Here is a 23,640-nt window from a genome sequence, read left to right on the forward strand (position 1 = left end):
TTTGAAATGTTTTTAAAATATTACTTGAATTTGTGAGGATCAAAAAGGTAATATTTTTGCTGAATAGTACAAACTGAACTTATATATAAAAGTAGATTTGTATAGTGAAATCCTTAGAGTTCTTCCCCTTTTTGATTTTTTTATTTTACTCACAACCCTCTTTACTTCTGTATGACGATTTCCAGTTTACAAAACCATATGTTCATATCTACTATCCTGTTAGATATTAGACTTTAAGACAGAGTCATCCCATTCTATGGAGGATAAATGTGAAGCCCAGGCATGATATGATTTGCCTACAGTCTCACACATATCTGTGAACCCAGGCCTCATGGTCCCAGTTTTGGAGTTCTTTTCACCTGGGCAGAGTTTTGAGTGCAGGGGCATTTCCTGGTCATGGTCAAATCTGGGGCAACACTAAATAGCAGTGAACAACATAGTGGGAATGATGGCCTTTTTCTTTGTGTTGGCCATTCCTTGTGATGCTTTCAGGTAGGCCACCTGGAGTAGGTAGAGGAGTATTTTTACACCATCCTAATGATTCAAACAAGGAGGGCCCTTGCTTCAGACTGGTCAGATCACTATCTGTCAGTAATACTTTTAGCAAAAACTCAGTATCATTGATTTACTATCATTATATTTATTTAAGGGAATATTTTCTAAGACAAATGATACTAATTTTTCAGAATAATTTTATTTAAGTTTAAAAAAATGAGTTACTGGGAAAACTGATTAGGCAAATCATGTTTGCCTTTGAGGTGAATATGGCAAAATGCATGAGGGCTGTACATGAATGATTCATGTGTGGGAAGTATGGGTCTGTCTTACGTATATATAATGCCTCAGAGGCTGCAAAGAAAGTTTCAAAGTCTGAAGATTTTTATTTTATATTTCTGAAGATTGATTCCAATTACAACTATGATCTTAATAATCTTTTAAAGATTATATGATTAGTTAGAAATGAATGGAGCAGGCTGAGGTTGTGGCTCAGTGGCAGAGTACTTGCCTTGCACATGTGAGGCACTAGGTTCGATCCTTGGCACCACATAAAAATGAATAAACAAAATATTGTGTCCATGTATAACTAAAAAATATTAGGAAAAAAAAGAAATGAATGGAGCAATTTGTTGTTGTTCGCAACTGCTCTCTTTTGAGTACCACATGGTTATTCCTAATTTTAAAATGTTGTCACAAAGGTAGAATCTTTGAGTTGTTCCATGTTAATGTGGATAAGCAAAGGAAGCAGACATGTGGCTGTAATTTGGCTGACTTCTCATATAGTTTCCTCTTTAACCCCCACATTAACCCTACCCCAGTGCTCTTTGGTGACTGTGGCACGGGCCCTGCTTCTCCTAGGGGCGCACTCTTACGTGGGTGGCAGAGTAGGTTAGGCTAGCCATCTGTTACTGTGTCCTCTTTCCGATCTTCTTGCCCATAGAAACAGGTTCTGTTGAAGTGACTGGCTGAGGTCCAGGGGCTGGGGGAGCTGGGTGACTTTATCTCAGCTGCATGCATATCTGCTGTCTTTAGCATCATGGCAACTTAGTAATTTTTTCTGAATGCCCCATTTTACAGATCATTGACTTTACACATACAAATCTTATGAAGCAAGATGGATTCCATTTATAAATTCTGGCTTTAGCTTATTAAAGGATTTAGTTCCTAATTCTCATAAACCTATCTCAGAAAAGCATTTTTTAATTAAAACTTTAAATTCCAGTGGCAAAAAATGGCTCATTTAAGTATGTGCTAAAGATTTTTAAAACCCATAGGCTTTGGGGTTTTAGTTCCTCATCTCAACAGATGGAATTAACACAAACATAACAAAGTTAACATCATGGTTGTTTGCATTATTAATCTTCAGATGCATGGCATTATGCTACCTTGCTAGCCAGGTTTGCACGAATCCTTTCATAGCAGCATATGTCAACAGAAATGTGCTTCCATCTGCTGCCGGATAGCTTGATGTCTGATATTCTGAGTCAAGGCCCAGCACAATGCGTACCTCTGTGAGTAATTACAGGTGTGTGGTGAGGAGCCCAGGGCATTAATCAGAGGCTTAATTATGAAAAAGGTGGATCTTTTGTTCTACTCCTGGAGCATGAGTTTACCACACACTTTCTAAACGGCAGCACCCATCTGCTGGTCCCCTTAGAATGTTTGCCTTTGCTGATAGGAACCCTAAAGTGTGTCACAGGGCATGATTAAAGCAGGTTAAACATTAACTAAGAAGAAGCATGGTTCAGACTTTTCTTCCCTTCCTTCCTTCCTTCCTCTTATCTACCTATCTGTATATTTGTTTATTTTTAGCACAGGAAAAACTCTGCCAAAATGCCAAAACTTTAAATTAGCATTTGATAAACTGTTTACCATTTGTAAGCTTTAACAGGTAAAACTTGTGCAGTCATGTTGATGATACAAATACTATGATTTATAAAAATTAAATGAGGCTACTACGTAAGGAAAAATGTTTTGTGAACACATATAAATGCTGTTTCAAGAAGGTAAGTTGTCAAATGAGGTTATTTGTATTATGAGGGATTTAAGTTAATGTATTAGAATTTGGCATGTTGTTACTACTGTGCTCTAATACAATTAAATCAAAATTATTTTAAAGGATTTTTCCAATGGCCATGCTAAAAACTCAGAAACTGGAGACTTTTTAATTTTGCTTTTTAATCATATATTGGAACTAACTATAGATTATATAACTATTAGTCAATGCCTATAGTACTTTGGTTGTTTGATTAATGTTCCTGGCCAAAAACTGCATAGATGAAGTTTATGGTTTTCTAACTTACCCTCTTATATACAGACTTGTATAGATGGCTTCAGAGGTATGGCCTAGCTATAATGGCGTGAGTGCTGTCCAGTGGTGGATCTCTGATTTGTCACAGACAGGACTGAATAGAGTTGGAAGTTGGGGAGTTGGAAGTTGGGGAGTTGGGGTGGCTAGCCACCAATAACAGCCATTGAGACACAGGATACAAGGCTTCTGGGGCATACAATGCTCTTAATACAGAAGATTTCTGCTGCATTGCGTACTTGTGCCTTGCAATCACACATTTCCTCACAGCTACACTGACTCTCTGACCTTAGTACATCAGTGATCACAGCATTACCTGGGCACTCTATACATTTCTGTTTGTTGGGGTATGAAATTACCTGGAAAGTGAAAATTTCCCTTAATATAAACAGCACGCTTTAACTTTTAAATATTGAAGGCTAAAAGCAGAACATAATTTTCTTTAGTGATAGGATATATATACCTCAACACTCCTGAAGCTTGTCCAAGGAGTCACCTTTAGGTGGAATATAGAAGAACTGTCTTGTCTCATTGACACTGTTTAGATTTTGGATGATCTTACAGTTTGGTGTCTTTATTCTCTTACCTGTAAAATAGGTACAGTTACCATTGTAGTATCTCATTTCTTGGTACCCCACCACTGAAAAATTTCTGTCATCCAAATTCTTTTAGATTAATATGCAGAGGTCATATTTACACACAAACTTCTTTGGAATTTGATTCTTAAAAATTACATTTGTAGGGCTGGGGATATAGCTCAGGTGGTAGAGTGCTTGTCTTGCATGCATAAGGTTCAATCCCTAGGTTCAATCCCCAGCGCCACAAAAAAAAAAAAAAAAAAAAAAAAAAAACCACAGTGTGATAACTGGGCTTGGTGGTGCATGCCTGTTATCCCAGCAACTTAGGAGGCTGAGACAAGATGATCACAAATTTGAGGCCAGCCCCAGCAACTTATTGGTACATTGTCTCAAAATGAAAGATACATGGAGTTCAGGGATGTAGTTCAGTGGTAGAGTGCCCCTGGGTTCAATCCCCAGTAATGCAAATAATAATAAATAGTGTTTTCTTATCTTCCCTTTTAGGATATTTTAAATATCATTATAAGGCACTGTCCACCGCGCTTTTTCTCCCTGGGTTTGCCTGGATTCTCAATGCTGGTGGGAGACTTTATCACGGCTGCAGCAAGGGTCCTTAGTACAGACATGTTGACGGTGAGTATGACAATGCTTAGCATCCAGGCTCCCAGGAGGCTTCTCAATCGCTAACAAGGTTCAGATTTCTCCACTTGTAACAGGTGTTGACTCATTAGTGCAATGTGAAACTGGGCTCTCAGGGTAGATACCCTGGCAGCTGATGTGTGAAATTGTAGGATAAGATGACACACTGGTATTGGAAAGGCGTTTCATCAAAAGGCCAAAGTGTGAGAAATCATATCCTCACTAATATTTCAGCACATTTACACAGTCAGAATCAGAATTTTTCTCTTAGAATCTTATTAGCATTTTCTGATAAATGCTGATACAGACATAACTGTCCAAAGTAAAGAGAAAATTGTAAGTGTACATTAACAGTACAGTGTTGTTGTTTTTTAGTTAGGTCTTCATTATTATTATTCTCATAGAATTTTTGTGTGTGGTCTTAAATTAAGAGTAAACCTAGGGCCTCATGCATGCTAAACTTGTGCTCTACCATATCCTCAGCCCTAGAAATATTTTCTTAAAATATTATAATACTAAATTTTTTTACCAGAAAGAAATATCTATTTTCTTATTATTGTGCCAGAAAACTCTAGCAGAATTCTTTTTTTTAGAGAGAGAGAGAGAGGAGAGAGAGAGAATTTTTAATATTTATTTTTTAGTTCTCGGCGGACACAACATCCTTGTTGGTATGTGGTGCTGAGGATCGAACCCGGGTCGCACGCATGCCAGGCAAGCGTGCTACCGCTTGAGCCACATCCCCAGCCCCTAGCAGAATTCTTATGCTAAAAAATTAGAATCAAGGGGCTGTGGCTGTGGCTCAATAGCACACTTTCCTGGCATGTGAGAGGCACTGGATTTGATTCTTGGCACCACATGTAAATAAATAAAATTGAGGTCTATCAACAACTAAAAAATATTTTTTAAAAAATTGGAATCAAATAGACTAAATGAGCATTAAAGGCTACAAAAAGAATTTATTTTCAGTCTTTACATTTACTTCCACTATGTAGGCAGCATCTTAATTCCTTTGGAGAATACTCTTACACATTTGAATTTAAAGGACCTTTCCCATTTATATTGTGTGCAATTATTATCTGTTCAGAGTCATTTTCCCCTTCAAATGGTATAAATGAAATAAACTTTACCATTTGCCAGGGATTTGTATTGAAGTTAGTATGAGTGTCCAACACCCTAAATTTTGTTTAACACATGGGTACCTTTTCACTCTACTTTTTTTTTCTGTGCAGAGTAAATTCAAACTCTGAGCCCAAGGTTTTAAATTAGTTTTATTTAATACTTTGTATGGCTGATAGTTCATGCTGGTGTTTTTGTAGGCTTTTTCTTATAAAGATAAATGAAACAGCAAAGAAAAGCAAAAAGAGACAAGAGCAAAAGAAAAGAATAAGGGAAGGGAAACAAGAGAAAATGTTCAATTTATTCAATTAAAGTTTTTTTGTGAATAATATGGCTTTCCCATTTCTCCTCTGTACAACTATTATCTATTCAGAGTCATACTTCCCTATTTCAAAAGATTATCCCAAAATATTTTAGGATAATCTCAAAGAACTTTCAAGCCTATTTTTAATGACTTGAAACAATGTTGAAAAAATTTATAGGATACAAAGAGGAAAATCATACTACTTTGTTGAAATTGTTTTTAATTCATTCATTTATTTATTTATTTTTGCATTACAATTCTTAATATACCATTATACCATAGTTTATCATGTCTCTGATTATATATAAGGTTTGTTGACACCAAATTCACATCTTAATACATGTATTTTGTATAAGGATGAGAGTCTCCTTTCAGGATCCATGCTATTTCCCTTCTCCCTCCTTTGCCCTCCCACCCCTATTCCCTATCTAGAGGTAATCTTCCTCCCTTGCTCTCCCTCCCAATCCCATTTTGAGTTACCCTCCTTATATCAGAGAAGACATTCGGCATTTGTTTTTTGGGGATTGGCTAACTTCGCTTAGCATAATCTTCTCTAATGCCATCCATTTCCCTGCAAATGCCATGATCTTATTATTTTTTATTGCTGAGTAATATTCCATTATGTATAAATGCCACATTTTTTTAATCCATTCATCCACTGAAGGACATCTAGGTTGGCTCCACAGTTTAGCTATTGTGAATTGTCCTTAAACTATACTACAGAGCAATAGTAACAAAAACAGCATGTACTGGCACCAAAACAGGTTAGTAGACCAATGGTACAGAATAGAGGACACAGAGACTAACCCACAAAATTACAATTACATTATATTAGACAAAGGTGCCAAAAGCATGAATGGAGAAAGGATAACATCTTCAACAAATGGTGCTGGGAAAACTGGAAATCCGTATGCAACAAAATGAAATTGAATCCCTAACTCTCACCATGCACAAAAGTTAACTCAAAATGGATCAAGGACTTAGGGATTAAACCAGAGACTCTGCATCTAATAGAAGAAAAAGTAGGCCCTAATTTCCATCACTTGGGGCTAAGCCCTAACATCCTTAATAAGATGCCTGTAGCACAAGAATTAAAACTAAGAATCAACAAATGGAATGGATTCAAAGTAAAAAGTTTTTTCTCAGCAAAAGAAATAATATGTGAGGTGAATAGGGAGCATACATCCTGGGAACAAATTTTTACCCCTCACACATCAGATAGAGCTCTAATCTCTAGGGTATATAAAGAGCTTAACAGGATAAGCACCCAAAAAACAAATAATCCAATAAATAAATGGACCAAAGACCTGAACAGACACTTCTCAGAAGAGGATATACAGTCAATCAACAAATATTCAAAAAAATGCTCATTATCTCTAGCAATCAGAGAAATACAAATTAAAACTACTCTAAGATACCACCTCACTCCAGTAAGAGTGGCAGCCATTATGAAGACAAACAACAACAAGTGCTGGCGAGGATGTGGGGAAAAAGGCACACTCATATACTGCTGGTGGGACTGCAAATTGGTGCAGCCAATTTGGAAAGCAGTATGGAGATTCCTTGGAAAACTGGGAATGGAAACACCATTTGACCCAGCTATTCCTCTTCTCGGACTATACCCAAAGGTCGTACTTTGTTGGAATTTTTATTATTTGATAGGAGAGTGTTCTACAATGCTAGAACCCTTCATAGACACAGTATCACACAATGGGGTTGTTCTCTGTGAAAATGTATCTTTTAGCCAGATGAACTTTTTAAAATAGCCTTCCAGACAAACATTTGGCTAACAGGTATATGAAAAAAATATTTAGCATGACTAACTTTCAGGGAAATGCAATTTAAAAACACTGTTAGAAATGAGATGGGCATTATTACCCCTATGTGTGGGTATAATTGCACAAATGGTGTGACTCTACATCATGTACAACCAGAGAAATGAAAAGTTATACTCCATTTATGTAAAAAAATGAAATTAAATTAATTTAAAAAAAAAAACACTTTTGGGGGCTGGGGTTGTGGCTTAGTGGTAGAGCGCTCGCCTAGCAAGTGCGAGGCCCTGAGTTCGATTCTCAGCACCACATAAAAATAAATAAAGATATTGTATCCGACCACAACTAAAAAAATTAATATTAAAAAAAACAAAACACTGGTAGAATGGCTATTGTCAAAAAGACAAACAAGCTGTTGGTGAGGATGTGGAAGAAAGGGAACTTTTGTACACTGTTAATGGAAACATAAATGACTACAGCCGTTATGGAAAATAGTAGTAAAGTTCCTCAACTACTTAAATATAGAACTATGATCTAGAAATTCTACTTCTGAGCATATATCCAAAGGAAATGAAACTAGTATTTCAAAGGGATATCTGCATTCTCATGTTCATTGCAGCATTATTCACAAATGGCCAAATTATGGAAACGACTTAAGTGTGTATCATTGGATGAATGGGTGAAGTGTGTGTGTGTGTATTTCAACACATTTACACAGTCTGAATCAGAATTATTTTGTGTAATATGCTATTCAGCATTTAAAAAGAAGGAAATCTTGTCATTTTCAACAACATGGAGGAATTTGGAAGCCATTCTGCTAAGTAAGCTAGTCACAGAAAGACAAACATTATACTGTATAATCTCAACTTACATCTGAAATCTAAAAAAGTAAAATTCACAGAGCAAAGGATATAATGGTGGTTGTCAGGTCCTGAGGAATGTCTTGGGAGGTGTGTTGATAGTTAAAGGGTGTAAAGTTTTAGTTATGCAGAATGAATAAGTTCTTGAGGCCTAATGGGCAGCATGGTGTCTATATTGTAATGTTAACAATATATTGTTAATGATACTATATTGTAAATTTTAAATTTCCTAAGAGAGTTGATCTTAAATATTCCCACCACAAAAAAGTACAGCTATATGAGGTGGTGAATATATTAATTAGCTTGATTATGGTCACTGTTTTACAATGTATATGTGTATCAAAACATGTAGTACACCTTAAATATATACAATTATTATCTTTCAAAGCTGGAGAAAAACAATCAACAAAGAATAAATAACTAGCCTTCAAAAATGTTTTTAAAAAACAGAATGAGAATGCAAATTATGTAAAGGAACAGTAACTCTGAATTACTTTGTCATTTAAACTCAAGGTTTAGGGCTGGGGATGTGGCTCAAGCGGTTGCGCGCTCGCCTGGCATGCGTGCCGCCCGGGTTCGATCCTCAGCACCACATACAAACAAAGATGTTGTGTCCGCCAAGAACTAAAAAATAAATATTAAAATTCTCTCTCTCTCTCTCTCTCTCTCTCTCTCTCTCTCTCTCTCTCTCTCTCTCTCCCCCTCTCTCCCCCTCACTCTCTCTTTAAAAAAAAATTAAAAAAAAAATAAATAAACTCAAGGTTTAATATTGTAGGCGATCTGGTGAAAGGTATTTGGATGGAGTGTACCTTCTCAGTGAAAATTTTCAGTTTACACAAGTTAATTATAAGTGTGAAATACCTTTGCTGTAGAGATCTACCCAACAGAGGCAGTAGGAGAGAGAGAAAGAGAGACAGAAATGCACACACAGGTCATCAAAAACTGTGTAGAAGTTTGTGCACAGCAACATTGTTTGTAACAGCCAAAAACCTAAAGCCAATCCAAATGTTCATCAACAATAGAACAAATAAATTACAGTGTATGAGTAACATGGAATATTATATACAATAATGCCATAACAAGGGTCAGTTGCATAGCATAATACTGGGGAAAAAAGTCAGACACAGAAGAATATATACTCTAATTTTATTATTATAAAGTTCAAAAACTAGACGAAACTAATCTGTGATGTTATGGAGAATAGGAGTTACTTTGGAAAGGGAATGGAGGTGGGGCACAGAGAGGACTTCTGTGGGCTACTGATAATGTTCTATTTTGTCTCCCCACTTCCAAGGCTGTGACTCCTGACATCATTCCCCCGCCCCCTTGCACATTCTCAGAGTTAGCTTTCATTTAGTTCTTCTGAACAGAAAAGGTTCCCATATTAGCTTTCAAACTTTTCTTCTAAACTCAAGATAAGCCTTTCAGAATATCTTCAGAACACTAAACCCCAAGATGCTTGGGGGGCAGTGGGGAGAAAGGGACAGGTTTATGGTCAGATAATTCTGTGGAATATACATCCTTACTTGAAAATCAGTGTACATTAACATGTTAAAGGCTCTTGTTTAACTGTATGTAGCCAAATATTTCTGCATGTTCTTTTTCCTTGAAGTCTTTGATTTTTCCTGTTTAAATTTCGTGTGTCCCTGCTGGAGCACACTTTGAAGATCACTGCCTCTGACCCTTTCACCATCTGTCTCATGTACACTTGCCTCTGGATGCCACATGGATGCATCAAATTCATTCCCCCAACCACAGCCCAACTTGCTTTAGAACTTCTTTTTTCTCCTACCTGCTGCCTATAAGTGTCACCACAGTACCTTGTCACTTTAACCCTGAGCACAGAAGTGACTTTATATGCTTCCTTCAGGCTCCATATGAAATCAGGTTTCAAGCCATAGGGAGCAATCTTCACCTCTCTTTGCACCCACTCTGCTGCTTCCCTCACCAGGTTGATTACACTGGTTTCAGACCTCTATTTCAGGTTCCACTCTTACTCCTGAAGTCATACTTTACATCCTTGAGCACACTGAGCTTCCGGAACAGAAGCATGTTTTCCCTTCCTCTCACTGCCAAAATTAGAACTGGGTGTCCTTTCTCTACTTGCTGTAGTAAAAGCTTATATTCTGAAGCAGGAGGCACTGTAAATGGAACCCTTTATTCTTGGCTAATGACAGCTGCTAGTTAGTGTTGATTAAATTGAAATCTAGTGAAATGCCTTCTTCAATATATACATTCTTCCAACAGTGGACAAATAAGTAACTAGTGCCTTGCTAGATATAGTGTTTTAGTAGTTCACTATGTTATTTTACAAAGTAGTTCCTAGAGAACCATAAGAATTTTGGTAGTTAGTATCCTTCCTTTCTTCTCTTATTACCTCCGAACTAACTTCCTTAGGAGTTTTCCTTAATTGTTCTTCACAGAAAAAAATAACATCAAGTTGATTTTGTTTACTCTGTTTTGTTATGAACACTAACTCTAAAATAATATAAAATAATAGTGATTAGTTTTCCTAATTCTGAATGAATCTACAGACCAGTTTTCACAACACTTACATCCAAGTATAGTCATATTTTTTGTTCCTTAGAAATTTGCTTTTGCACTTAGGCAAATCTCTCTTGCTTAAAAATTCACCAGGAAAATAACCAGGCATAGTATGATATTATGTAGTCAAGATAAAATAGTTATTACGATTAAGGTTCCCTCACAAAATTATGGAGAAGTAAAACATATTATTGCCTCTCCAAAGTTTCTAACTTTCAAAAAGAAACGTATGTGTTTCATTTCTTGTGTGCAGGCACCTCGTGCAGAAGCTCTCACCATCCTGGGTTCCCTGGTGTGCTTTCCAAATACCTACCAGGAAATCCCTTTACTACAGTCAGTGCCGGAAGTGAATGAGGTCATTACAGGAACTGAAGATGTCAAGGTACGCAGAGTCTTTGATTTAACCTCAAGTTTAGCATACTGTAGTTTTAGCTATATGATTATATCTTCCGTTCTTATATACTATCTACTTATTCCTGAAATTTTGTTGAATCTTTTAAATGCTTCAGTAGTTATTTTCAGAAGTCTGTTTTAGGAGCTATAAATGTATCACATTCAGAGCATATTGCCATTAGACCTAATAGTTTATATTCCTTGGGTATTTTTTTATTAGATCTGTTTATTGTGCCTAGGGATCATAATTATGTAATGAATCATCCTTTGTAGTAATTTTATTAGATTAGTTATGCTGCATTAGTATATCAAATGAAATTATAAAGAATAATTGAAATAAGCTAAATACTCAATCCCATTGTTGACCTGATTAAATACTAATAATTTGAAATTTCAGATCATTTCTTAGAGAATAAAAGTAAGCATTTGTTCTCTCCTCAACTAGCTTTTGAGGCAAAAAGTAAAAAAAAAAAAATCCTCTGCATTAATCAATCAATCTATAATACATAATTACAATATATAATTCAATATACAGTGTGTAATCCAATTAAAGTAAAAGAAAATGGAGATTTTCCTATCTGGAGGTCTAATTGCTTTGTGAGGCTTTCATTGGATATCTAGAAACACTCCCTGAAAAGACAAGCCCAATGTTCCTCCTTCTCCAGGCTCTCCTGAAGGAAAAGTTTCCTCAGCTCCCTGGTCCTTCAGTAGCTCCTGGTTGCCTGGAACATGATCAGAACATGTGGGAAACCAACCATGACACAAAGTTTTTATTTTACTTAATTTTGTGTTTTTAGCATTACCTCATAAATATTTTACTGAAGAATGCCACAGAAGAACCAAATGAATGTGCAAGGTAAATGTTGAACAAGAGGTAAACTATTTTAGAATTTTAAGATACACTTTTATGTGTAAACAGTTAAGGTTAAAAAAACACGTTCTCTCACATTTGTTTTACACACATTGAAGTCCAGTAAGAATCATGTCAGGAAAAATTTTGCTTGATTATTTAAAAAGTTGTCATTACTAAGTGAAAATAGTAAGATATACACTCTCTTGTATAAGAAAAAGTACGATTACAAATATATATATATGTTTTCCATAAGAAGGAAAATGGAAGGATAAACAGTTTATTCAAATGATGTATGTATAGGGTAGTGATTTTTCAACTGCTGCTGATTGTGTGCCCCAAAAGACATTTGGCAGTTCTGGAAACATTTTGGTTACTTCTGCCAGGCATCTGAAGCTGCTAACAGTTTGTGACCACCTAGTTGCTTCTATATCTGAATTCTATACATTTTAATATGTAATATTTTTTATTTGAACTTTTTTTCTATTTTCCATTATATTTCTTTATTGATTCATAAGGTTTTAGATGTATTTTTCTTAATTCCCAAGCATGTAGTTATTTCTGTTTATCTTTTTACTACTGATGTCTTTTGCATTTGGGATCAAAAATCTCTTTGTCTTTAAAATTGCTGAAACTTGTTCTATGACCCACTATATAATCAGTTTTTTCATATGTTTTATATATTGTTGAAAAGAATGTATACATTGTTCTCTGACTGTTGAACATAGTGTTCTAGGTGTGTCCATTATATTAATTATTTTAAAGCAAGTGCTTCATATATTCTGTATCCTTTCTGAGTTTTTTCATCAACTTGATCATTTACTGAAAGATATATATTAAATTTTTCTATTATGATCACATTTGTTTGTTTTTCCTTGTATTTCTGTCACATTTGCTTTATATATTTTGAGTTTGCTATTAATTGCATACAAGTTTATAGTTTCCCTTTTCCTATAGTGAATCAAATCTCATACTTATATGGAAATCCTATTTATTTCTAAGGATGATTTTTTTTATATTAAAGACTACTTTATCTGATATTTACAACTATTTTATACTTTCTGTTCTTTTAAATTTTTCTTTCTGAATTTTTCTCTTTCAGATACCTTTGTTCAAACTATATATATATATATATATATCTGGATCTTATAAATTTACCTGTCTGATCTTTATCTTTTAACTGAAATCTTGGTTTGTTTCTATTCTTCATAATTACTGATCTGTTGGATGTATTGTCATCTTATTTAATACTTTGTTTTAGTTGAGCTTTCTCAATATTTCTTTCATTTCCTCTTTCTTGCTGTCATTTCCTGCCTCCTGTTTTTTTTTCTTTTCTTGATTTTTTTCTCACAATCTACTTAGTTCTCTATCTTAAAGAAACCATAAACACCTTTTTTTAGTTATTTTAGAGATTATCATATAAGTTTCAAGGATACGTACCAGTTCTGAAGTTAGTTTCTCTTTACTCTCTTCCTGTACAATTCCTGCTCCTTAGAACTTAATTCCCTGATTTAGCCCCTACTTCATTGCCACTGCTCCTTTCCTATCTCCTGTGTTGACCTCTCCTTCTCTACCTAATCTCTGAATATTAGAGTGAATCAGTGTTTAGGACTGGGCCTGTTTTTTCTCCATGACTTCCTGGATGCTGATGAGTGTTTGTATACTATTCTAACCAACCTTCAAATGCCATGTACTTGCTTACAATCCTAATTTATTTACCTGGATCTTTAGTAAACCCCTTATATACTTAGGCTTACATATTAAACTGCTTACTTGATATCTCAATTTGGATGTTTTAACATATCCAAACTTAATACAACCATAACTGAATTCCTTTAGTCTGCCTTCCAAAACCTCTGCCTCCCCTACAAGCCTGACTGCCCCTTAGATATCATTTCAATAAATGGCACCACCATCTACTCAGGTTTTAAACCCAGAAATTTGTAAGAAATTTCTCATTTTTCCCACACCTACCATATTTACACTATCAACAAGTCTTGGCAATTCTTTTTTCTCCCCTTTTTTCTTTAGCATAGAAAGCCAAATTTCTGTAGAGTTAAAAAATAGACAAAAAAACAAATGCTGAATTTTTTCTGTGATATAAGAAGGCTGATTCATAGTGGGAGAGGGAGAGGGAGCATGGGAGGAATAGACGAACTCTAAATAGGGCAGAGGGGTTGGAGGAGAAGGGAAGGGGCATGAGATTTGAAATGATGGTGGAATGTTATGGTCATTATTATCCAAAGTACATGTATGAAGACATGAATTGGTGTAAATATACTTTGTGTTCAACCAGAGATATGAAAAATTGTGTTTTATATGTATAATAAGAATTGTAATGCATTCTGCTGTCATATATAAATAAATAAATAAATAATTGAGAAACACCCCCCCCCCCCGCCAATAAATAGAATCAAAATGTGTATGGTATGATCCTGTTTTCCTGGCAGAATATCTTTTTCTAGCACAGTGTTTAAAAAAAAAAAAAAGTAAAATTAATTTTGAAAGTTCCATTAAAATATATTTTAAAGTAAAATACAGGGTTTTTCTTATGTAAGTAGTAGACATTGTACATATAAGGAAGACAATTGTAAACTCAGTTTTCAATAATTTACTAAGATTTGTATTTTTTACCTTTCCTCCAAACTTTATCAAAATAATAAAATGTAATAAATTAGTTTTAATAAAAATAAGTGATACGTGAGCTGTGATAATTAACAGAAAACATGCCACTCACTTCACAAAATATTTAAATACTAATCATTATCAATGTTTCTATTTTTCCTGAAAATTGATCTGTTTGAAGTTCCCTATCTACTCTCTCAAGAAGATGTTCTGTTAATGTATTTTTTGATTTTTGCTGCCTTGAATAAACAGATTTAAAATATTTCTCATTTCAAAATATTAAGGAAATATATCATTTCATAAGCATTTTTCTTCTTTTCCTTCTTTTTTAAAAAGATGCATCGCCATTTGCTCACTTGGGGTCTGGATCTGTGAAGAGCTTGCACAGTGTACCAGCCGTCCTCAGGTGAAAGAAGCCATCAATGTGATAGGTGTAACTTTGAAGGTATTACCAGTTCTTGGTACTTATTTCACATTAAACTATCTCCTAAGTATTTTTTATTTTAGTTTAAATTGAAATTGTTTGTTGCCTCCTATGTTACAAAAAGGAGATGATTCAGAATCCCCTTTTTTAAGAGTCCTGTCAGTATGCTATGAGGTCACCATGGCTGCTTACCCCATTGGCAGCTACCATCAGTCCACTGATAGTCTGTTCGGATAGCCTTGTGGCCAGATGAGGTTCATCTCGTGCTGGGCAGGTCCTAGGACAAGGAGGACAGCTGTTGTCTGTTGATGAGGGTGACAAAATAGTGAGATTTCATGTCCCACACTCTTCAACATGACTGAGAAAGACCCCCACAGCTTCCAGTTTAGAGCACTGAGTGTTAATACATCATTGTGCTGAACTTTCAGTATTTATAGGACTTCTTTCTTTGCTTTGTTAATGAGAAGAGTTATCATTTATTGGGCCCTCAAACAAGGTCAGAATAATGATAAATTTTCTAAATGCTTTTATGAGTATTTATGATAGCTCTTTAAGGTAGATGTTATACTCATCATTTTATACCAGAGAACATCAAGACCCAGAGAAATTAGGTTTTAAGTCTAAGGTTATTCAAGTAAAAGTGATGGAATCAGCATTGAAAGTAGATCTGTGTGATATTAAAGACATAACTGAACTTTTAATTATGCTGGTAGGTTGCTTCCTAAGCAAGAGCTTCAATCCTGTGCTATCACGGTTCTTACTTAAAAATGTTGGTAAGGTTAGCATTGCCATAATTATATTTTCAGAACCAGTGAGCACCTTGTCCTGCCAGACACTGTGCTGAGAGCTTTGTGGTAGTTCTCAGTGGCAAGGTGAATGTCCCCATTTTACCATTGGAAGAATTGAAATTCAAGAGAGTTAAGGAACTTATTTAAGTGTATGAGACCCCCTAGCTGAGTCAAAATTAAAGTCATAAACCATCCATCTGATACCTATGTCCAGGCCCTTCTTGCCCACCCTTCTTTGCTGCTTGCCACGTGCAGCTATAATAGCAACAGCAATCAATAGCTGATGCTGGAACAGTCATCATCAGACCAGTGATATCCCCTGAGTTCAGCAGCTAATTGTATTCCCCATCCTTGGCTAGACATTGGGCCCTCAATGATCTGGACCCCGCTGACCAAACTCAGGGCTTCTTGTTCCCCAAGTGTACCTTTGACACTGCCCCATCACCTTATCCTCCCCTGTCTCTCCTCCACAATTGCTGTGGTGAGTGATGCCAGTTACATCATAGGAGGTAGAAAAATTCTTGCTGTGATTCCTGTGATGAAGAATGGAAAACTATTTAACCACAATACCATATTGTGAGTGTTCTCTCTAGACAAGATGCTGGCCACTGGCCTTTGTCATCATACTCATTCCTTAGAACCATCCTGTGGACCACCTGTACTTCACAGATGGGAGAAATGTACTGACTGGGAGCCTGAGGAACTTTCCAGGTCAAACCCAGGATACTCTAGCCACGTGTGTGAGGATTTTGTACACCAAATGCAGAACACTTATGATTCCCCAAGCCACAAAGAAATATTTACATGTGATTAGTAACAGTAAGGTCCCATTTCATTTTTTAAATATCTTATTTAAGGTAGATGTTTATCTCAATCTATTTTTCAAATTTTAATTTTACTTAAATTTAGACATATATATTTAATGCAAAGTGTTTCCCCCATTCCTATCTCTTACCTGGAAAAACTGTTTAGAAGTCAATAATGTCATTCATAAATACATATATGAATATATATGTATGTATATAAGTTTATAGTATAGAAGAGGGAAAGAAATAGATAACAGAGTAAAGGGATAAATGGATTTTCTTCTTTGCATTTCTGTGACTTTTCAAAGTTTCTACAGTTCTTCTGTAATTAATAGGAAAAACATAAGGTACCCTAAAAAATGCAATTAAATGTACTGAGTTCTTATTCTGTTAGACAACCATTAAGCACAGTCCTACTGAGTCCTCCCCGACTCTGGATAAATGCTCTCTTTTATTTAGGAATAAAAGAGAAGGAGCACAAGGAAGAAAGGAACTGGTTCCAGCTTGATTTAAGCCATTGACTTAAGCATATTGACTTTAAGTCCTGTTCTCTGGGGACACTTCCATGTGATTCCTGTTTAAGGACATAGTGTATAAATCTAAGAAGAACTGAGGACTACAAAGGAAAGAGTTACCAGAAAGAACAAAGGAACTGGCAACCACTTTGAATCAAAGGACTTGAGGGAGTCTCTGAGACTGTCAGGAGGGAGAAAAATGAAGAGGCTACAGTAGCAATGGTTTTGGTTTCCTGCTCCCAGATGGTTTATACTGCAGAAAATACAAGCTCCTAGGACTCTATAGTTTCCAGCATTGCCTTGCTTATAACTGAGCCCTTCAGAAACAGCCAACAGAGGTGACCCAAGTGTGCTCAGATGTGGGAGGGGCACAACCAGCCATGAACTGGGGAGGTTTTCCCCAAGGGGTGTTAATGTAAACATGTCTGCAGCCACAGTGAGTGGGCTCAGCCTAGTTGGGCTACTGTCCAAAGAATTTCACTCCCCCACTTGTTTGCATTTGGTGGGGCAGCAGATGAGTGTCTGGTGTGTGGTGGTTCTAGGCTACCAGCACACTCAGAAACTCTGGATGTCCCCCTTGGAGGACTGAACTATAGAAATAGAGAGGCAGGGTTGGGGCTGTAGCTCAGTGGCAGAGCACTTGTCTAGCATGTGTGAGGCACTGGGTTCAATCCTCAGCACCACATAAAAATAAATAAATAAAGGCATTCTGTCCATTTACAGCTACAAAAAATAAAAATAAAGAAATAGAGAGGCATAGGCTAAGGCTCAAGCAAACAGCTCATCCCTTCCTCTCTGAGCAACCTGTTCTCAGCCCCACCTACTGCTCTTTCCCCTACCTGCTCTCCCAGGCATCATTGACTTTCTCCTTCAACATGGTGTGACCAGGGTACTAGGACAGGGTACTGTGCAGGGCATACAGAACCAGGACAGGTCCCTGCCAGCCCCATGACACTGTCAATTCTTTAAAGTAGGATCTGCCTGTCCTTTTCATCTTATTCCTTTAATTCTCTGCTTTTAATTCATGTTGGCACATTGTCAGTTTTCCTTTGCTGTGTGCTGGATGAATGAATGAATGACTTGTTTCATCTCCACCATTCCCTACCTCATTCTTATATGTCAGTACTGCCACCCTTATGGTAGCTTCTACTCTTCCTGAGGTCCTTTCCTACCTTAGTACCTGTGCCCTGATACTCCCCACACAGGAAACCCTGGCTCTCCATCTGCATTCTTCCAGGCACAGCTCAGCTCTTTCCCCCTCCGTAGTTTTTTTTCTGCCTGTCGTGTCTCCCCCTCTCTCTGCCCAAAGCCCTTTTGTCTTGTCTGCTACAGGTCTCACCATTTTCTTCTTGTATATTTCTAGCTTCCTGAGTTAAGAGACTTGCCAGCATCCACTCACTTTTTCCCAGTCCTTCAGCATTTTATCTTCCCTTAAGCTTACCATGCACATCCTTCAGGAAGCCATGCTAGGCATTAGGTATAAAATAGTGACTCATAATATGTAGAAAAATAATCAACATGTCAGATAAGTCCTGACAGCCCTAGTGCCATGAAGGATATGTAACAAGGATGAGATGAAACTGAAGTGCTGGAAGTGGTAGGCTGCCAATCATTTGGATGAGTGTGGTGGCCTCCTGCAGGAGATGACTCTTTTTTGCCAGAATCAGAAAGATGAAACAGTGCAAGCTCCACTGGGGTATGGGTGTTCAGGCAAAGCTAGGAGTGGGTACAACGGCAAGGGCAGAAAAAAAGCCAGGGTGTTGGAGAAATGGAAGAAGGCTAGTAGAGAACAGGTCATCTGGGTCTAGATGGCTGTGGAAGGTTATGAAGAGCTATGGGTCTACCTCACACCTCTCAGGTAGTGCCTATCAGTAACTGTTTATTCTGTAGAATTAAAATTAATCATCTTTTCCTTACCTTCTTTGTCATCTTGTGTGCTTGCCACTGGGGTACTAAACATTGACCTTTCAGTGTTATTTGTATTGTGCACATGTCAGTTGGTAGCTACTTCATGTAACTTGAGTGAGTTTTTCTAGTCCAGTGACAGATCACTGACAAATTTTTCTGCTCTAGCTAATGAGTGACAGATAGTCTTGTAACCCCAGGTTCTGGCTAGGGAGAAAAGGACAGGGTGCCCTTTCATGTTCCCCCAGCATAGTAAAGTAAGGTCTTTCAAATACTGCCTCTTTGACATCTATCTCACAAGAAATGGAAGCATCTAGAAGATGGTGGTGGTAGAGACACACACCAGACTCAGGAGTGGCATTCAAAGTTAATGAGTGTGCCATAACTCAAGAGTTACGTTCTCAGAGTCTCTAATTTTACAGATTATAGTATGTTAAACATATAGGCCAAGTTTCATTTCAGAATATAGAAATTTATTTGATCAATCCCTTTGTCTCTATGTATAAAATGAAGAGAACATCTACCTTACAGAGCTGTCAATGAAGATTTATCAATAAGAGAATGAGTAAAATTCTTGTAAAAGGTTCAGTGGATTTCCTAAGTACATGCATGAAAACACGAATGGTGTGACTCTACTTTGTGTACAACCAGAGATATGAAAAATTGAGCTCTATATGTGTAATATGAATTGTAATGCATTCTACTGTCATATATAATAAATTAGAATAAATTTTTAAAAGATGGAAAAAAAGTGATGTGAAAAAAACTTTTTGTAAAATCAGAGTAATGGGAGAATTGGGGAGTGAAATTGATGAAATTATGTTTTATGTATGTACAATCATGCTGCAATGAAACTAACTGTTCTATATAGTTAAAATGTACCAATAAAAAAATAAATGCTGAAAACAAAAGGTTCAGTGGATAAGGGACATTCAGCAACATACTCTATTATGTAATTTCCTATAGTTGGAAAAAAGATGGTTTATGTGAGCTGAAGTTTTTCAATTTCAAGTGATTAAATGGCAGCTATTTATTTCTATACAAAAGTTGTATAAATTGACATAGTTAAGCTAAACAAGAGCCAGTTTTAGAATGGTGGTGTCATCATGTATGACTTCTCTGTTAATCATAGTTTTCATCAATTTTATGCAAAACAAATATACTGTAATCTGAGAAGAAGTTTTATTCTTCCTTAGGGATAATATACCTGTCATGTATTTATTTTGGAATTTTGTTTCCTTTTATAGTTTCCTAACAAAATTGTGGCTCAGGTAGCCTGTGATATTCTTCAGTTGCTGGTTTCCTACTGGGAAAAACTTCAGATGTTTGAAACCTCTCTGCCTCGGAAAATGGCAGAAGTAAGTCCTTTTCCTTGAATGCTAAAACATACACATTTCCTTTTTAGTATATTTGATATCTGTTTAATTAGAGACTCTCAAATAATTACTAGAGAACCAACCATTAAATTGTGATGTGGGTCTCATAAGAGCAAGCTGGACTTGTTCTTCTCAGCTATGATTCTAGGCACTACAGAAAGAAGCCAGCAGTGTTCCAGGGCAGACACTGATACTTGGGGAGTTTGAAAGGCAGATACATCCACAACAAAGAGACCTTTTATGGATTGGGTCTTCATTCATCTCAAATACTTTGGATGGTACCAATAAGGAGTAAGCAGCTGATTATGATGCCCTCTGTGCAGGGTGGAGGAGGTGTCTGTTGTATAAAGTAGGAGTTCCTCCAAGACAAAGCCCTGGACCCTGCTTTCTGTCATGGCATGATTACCCATCTGTGATGAGATTACCCCTGTAATACCCTCTTGTTCCATTGGTTGGTGGGATTGGAGAGGAGAAGGATCAGGAAGAATAATTTCAACCATAGCATCCTAAAATGAGTTCCATCTAAGAATGCTTTGCTTATGTCTGAGCAAGTATCCTCACTCATAAGTACCTGGTGGCAAGTCACATCCATTCCTGCCAATTTTTATAGCTGCACTTTTAAAACATGTTCTGTCTTTACACATCCAGGGGTAACTGTTTGAAGAAATTTGATTTGTCTCCATAAGGGATTGTAGGGTGAGAGAAGAAGTGATGTTGATTTATTTTCTCTTAGCCTAGACAAATTTCACTGGCAAGATCACTTTGTTCTCCCAGAAACACATCAGAAGTCAAATATTTTTTTTTACCTTAAGTGACCTACAGTGAAATAGAGCTTTGGATATAGTAATATAAGATGTAAAATGTAAAGTTGGATTTTAGGGCAACCCTATAGTTTGTCACCTAAACAGGAATACTTTTGTGAATTAAAGGGGTGCTATGACAGCAGGACAGCAGGTACAGACTGGGGTAATTATAAGAAATTGAATAGAAACATTTTCATAATTACTCTTAAGTCCTTTTTTATTTCAATATGAAAAGTGAGAGAACTGATGGTAGAAGTTATGTGACTGCAATGAGAGGTAGTCCTTTCCCTTGAGCCCCCAATTACACCACCAACAGATTATGTGGAAACCAGATATGCCCCCATTGCCTTCCCATAATTTTCAAGATCATACCACACAACTGACCCTCGGCTTTATATCACCTTCCTCCAGTGAGTTAGCACAAAGCTGGATTTCATTGCAAGGTCGCCTTTTAAGATATGGCTTCTAAAACTATAATGCTGGTCTTTTTGGCACTTATCTTTTATGCAGATCCTTGTGGCTACAATTGCTTTCCTATTACCAAGTGCTGAGTACTCTTCAGTGGAAACAGATAAGAAGGTAGGTGGCACATTAGCTAACTTTTCTCTAGAGTTTGTTTTTAAATGTAAGACAGAATTATAAATGTAGTATAAATAGTTATAGCCTTTATAATATCTGCATGCATTGATTTTAACAGATTATTAACAGATTTTAACAGATGCATTAATTTTTATGAAAACGCTGTCTTATATTTACTTATCTATCTAGAATTTGGATGTCCATTCAATAATTTGTATATAGAAAGAATTTTCTTTTATATTATTAAACATAGTGATGTTTAAAAGACTGCAACATAACATAATATTTCTTCTTCCAGTTTATTGTATCCTTACTCCTCTGCCTCTTGGACTGGTGCATGGCATTGCCAGTGAATACCCTTCTCCATCCTGTGTCCACAGTGGTCCTGGAGGAGCAGCACCCATCCCGGGCCCCCTTGCTGGATTATATCTATAGGGTAAGTCTTCACTTGAGCCTCAAGGCATGGACTATGGACCTACATGTCAGAAAACTACCAAAATATCTTTTGTGCACTTATTTATCTGTGCCCTTTTGAAAAAGGACTCGTGACGAGTTAAAATATTTAAAAAGAATAACTTGAGATCTGAAAGGAGGAAGATAAAGTTTTAGAGAAGTAATGATTACCAAGTTAAAAATTCATGCATTTTTATGACTCTCATCTTTAATTTTAAGTAGGCTATTCTTTGATCAGTATTCCCCAATTTTTATGGAATGTGGTCTATGGTTACTTAATTTAGAAAAGAATTATTTATATTATAGGAATAATCACAGTATTCGCTTGCCAAAAATCTGTTTATGCAAGGTAGGAAAAAGTATAATAGTTACAGTAATCTGGTTGCTTTAAAAAACATTAATTTATTTTATTAAAGAAGTTAGTCTTGTGAAAAATAAGAATACTTCAAAAATCTTAGTTAAATTTGCTTTTACTAAACTATACTTTAAAAATTATTCATGGGATCATGAGTCATGCTGATTTAAACTTAAAAACTGTCTTGAATTGGCCAGTAGGCTCTGCTCATTGAGCCCATTCTGCCCTCCACCACAAATAACTTATCCCCCAGCCACCCTTCACCTCCTGATTCATTTTCTTCTACTTGTGTCTCCTTTGGTGGATGGAGGAGGCCTTAGGTATGTGCAATCACTGAGAATGGTGAAATAATCACTTTTTAACTTTTCTTTTCTTTGAGAATATATTTATTGTCATTGATGTGAAAGAACACATCAGTGTCTTGCTAACAGCAAAAATATATTTAAGGATGAAAAAGACCCAATTTTTAAAAAAATTTTTTTTAGCTGTAGTTGGACACAATACCTTTATTTTATTTATTTCTATATGATGCTGAGGATTGAACCCAGGGCTTTGCGCATGCTAGGCAAGTGCTCTACCGCTGAGCCACAACCCCAGCAGGACCCAATGTTTTGAAGTACTCCCAAACAGGAGTCTTAGCTCTTAAGAGCCATGGTGATTGGACATCATGAGTATCAGGGGACAGGAGATGATGACATCCAGGGTGCCATTCCATCTGTTTTCAATAGGTTCTGCACTGCTGTGTTTGTGGCTCAAGCACATATACCCAACAAAGTCACTATACACTGACTCTGGCTGACTTGTCATCCACGGATTATGATCCCTTTCTGCCACTGGCAAACGTGAAGAGCTCTGAGCCAGTTCAGTATCATTCATCAGCAGAACTGGGGAACCTTCTGACTGTTGAAGAGGGTGAGTATCGTTCCAAATATATCTTGTGAATAAGAGAAGGAAAGATTGAAGCCTTTTGTCCAGTGCTTGCTGTGTTATTATTACTATTTTTAACCTGGTTGTTGAAGTTAAAATCCTAGTTTTTAGAGTCCTCTGTGGATGGCAAATTCTGCTTTCCCTTTTTGTTTCTCTGGTTTTTTTTTTTTTTTTTCTGTTTGGGGGGGGTTGTTGTTGCTATTGTTGTTTGTTTATTTGTTT

The 23,640-nt window shown here is 36.4% G+C and overlaps 1 protein-coding gene and 1 non-coding gene across 4 annotated transcripts in view; both read left to right on the plus strand.

Moving 5' to 3' along the window:
* The window catches only part of Ralgapa2 (Ral GTPase activating protein catalytic subunit alpha 2), a 321,259-nt gene that overhangs the window by 167,382 nt on the left and 130,237 nt on the right, over positions 1–23,640 (plus strand). For 2 of the 3 annotated variants that reach the window (XM_077800202.1, XM_077800203.1), the window contains 8 exons: positions 3,889–4,017; positions 10,873–11,001; positions 11,810–11,868; positions 14,824–14,932; positions 20,173–20,283; positions 21,615–21,683; positions 21,982–22,119; positions 23,220–23,403. In XM_077800202.1, the coding sequence (XP_077656328.1) occupies positions 3,889–4,017; positions 10,873–11,001; positions 11,810–11,868; positions 14,824–14,932; positions 20,173–20,283; positions 21,615–21,683; positions 21,982–22,119; positions 23,220–23,403 (928 nt within the window). Of the gene's footprint in view, positions 1–3,888; positions 4,018–10,872; positions 11,002–11,809; positions 11,869–14,823; positions 14,933–16,964; positions 17,381–20,172; positions 20,284–21,614; positions 21,684–21,981; positions 22,120–23,219; positions 23,404–23,640 lie in introns of those variants that run through there. The other variant, XM_077800204.1, reaches the window with a different exon arrangement.
* Trnaa-agc (transfer RNA alanine (anticodon AGC)) lies at positions 7,455–7,527 on the plus strand. The gene has a single exon. It is a non-coding gene; the product is annotated as a tRNA-Ala (tRNA).

Source organism: Urocitellus parryii, chromosome 6, assembly GCF_045843805.1.
Source record: "Urocitellus parryii isolate mUroPar1 chromosome 6, mUroPar1.hap1, whole genome shotgun sequence".
Taxonomy (NCBI): domain Eukaryota; kingdom Metazoa; phylum Chordata; class Mammalia; order Rodentia; family Sciuridae; genus Urocitellus; species Urocitellus parryii.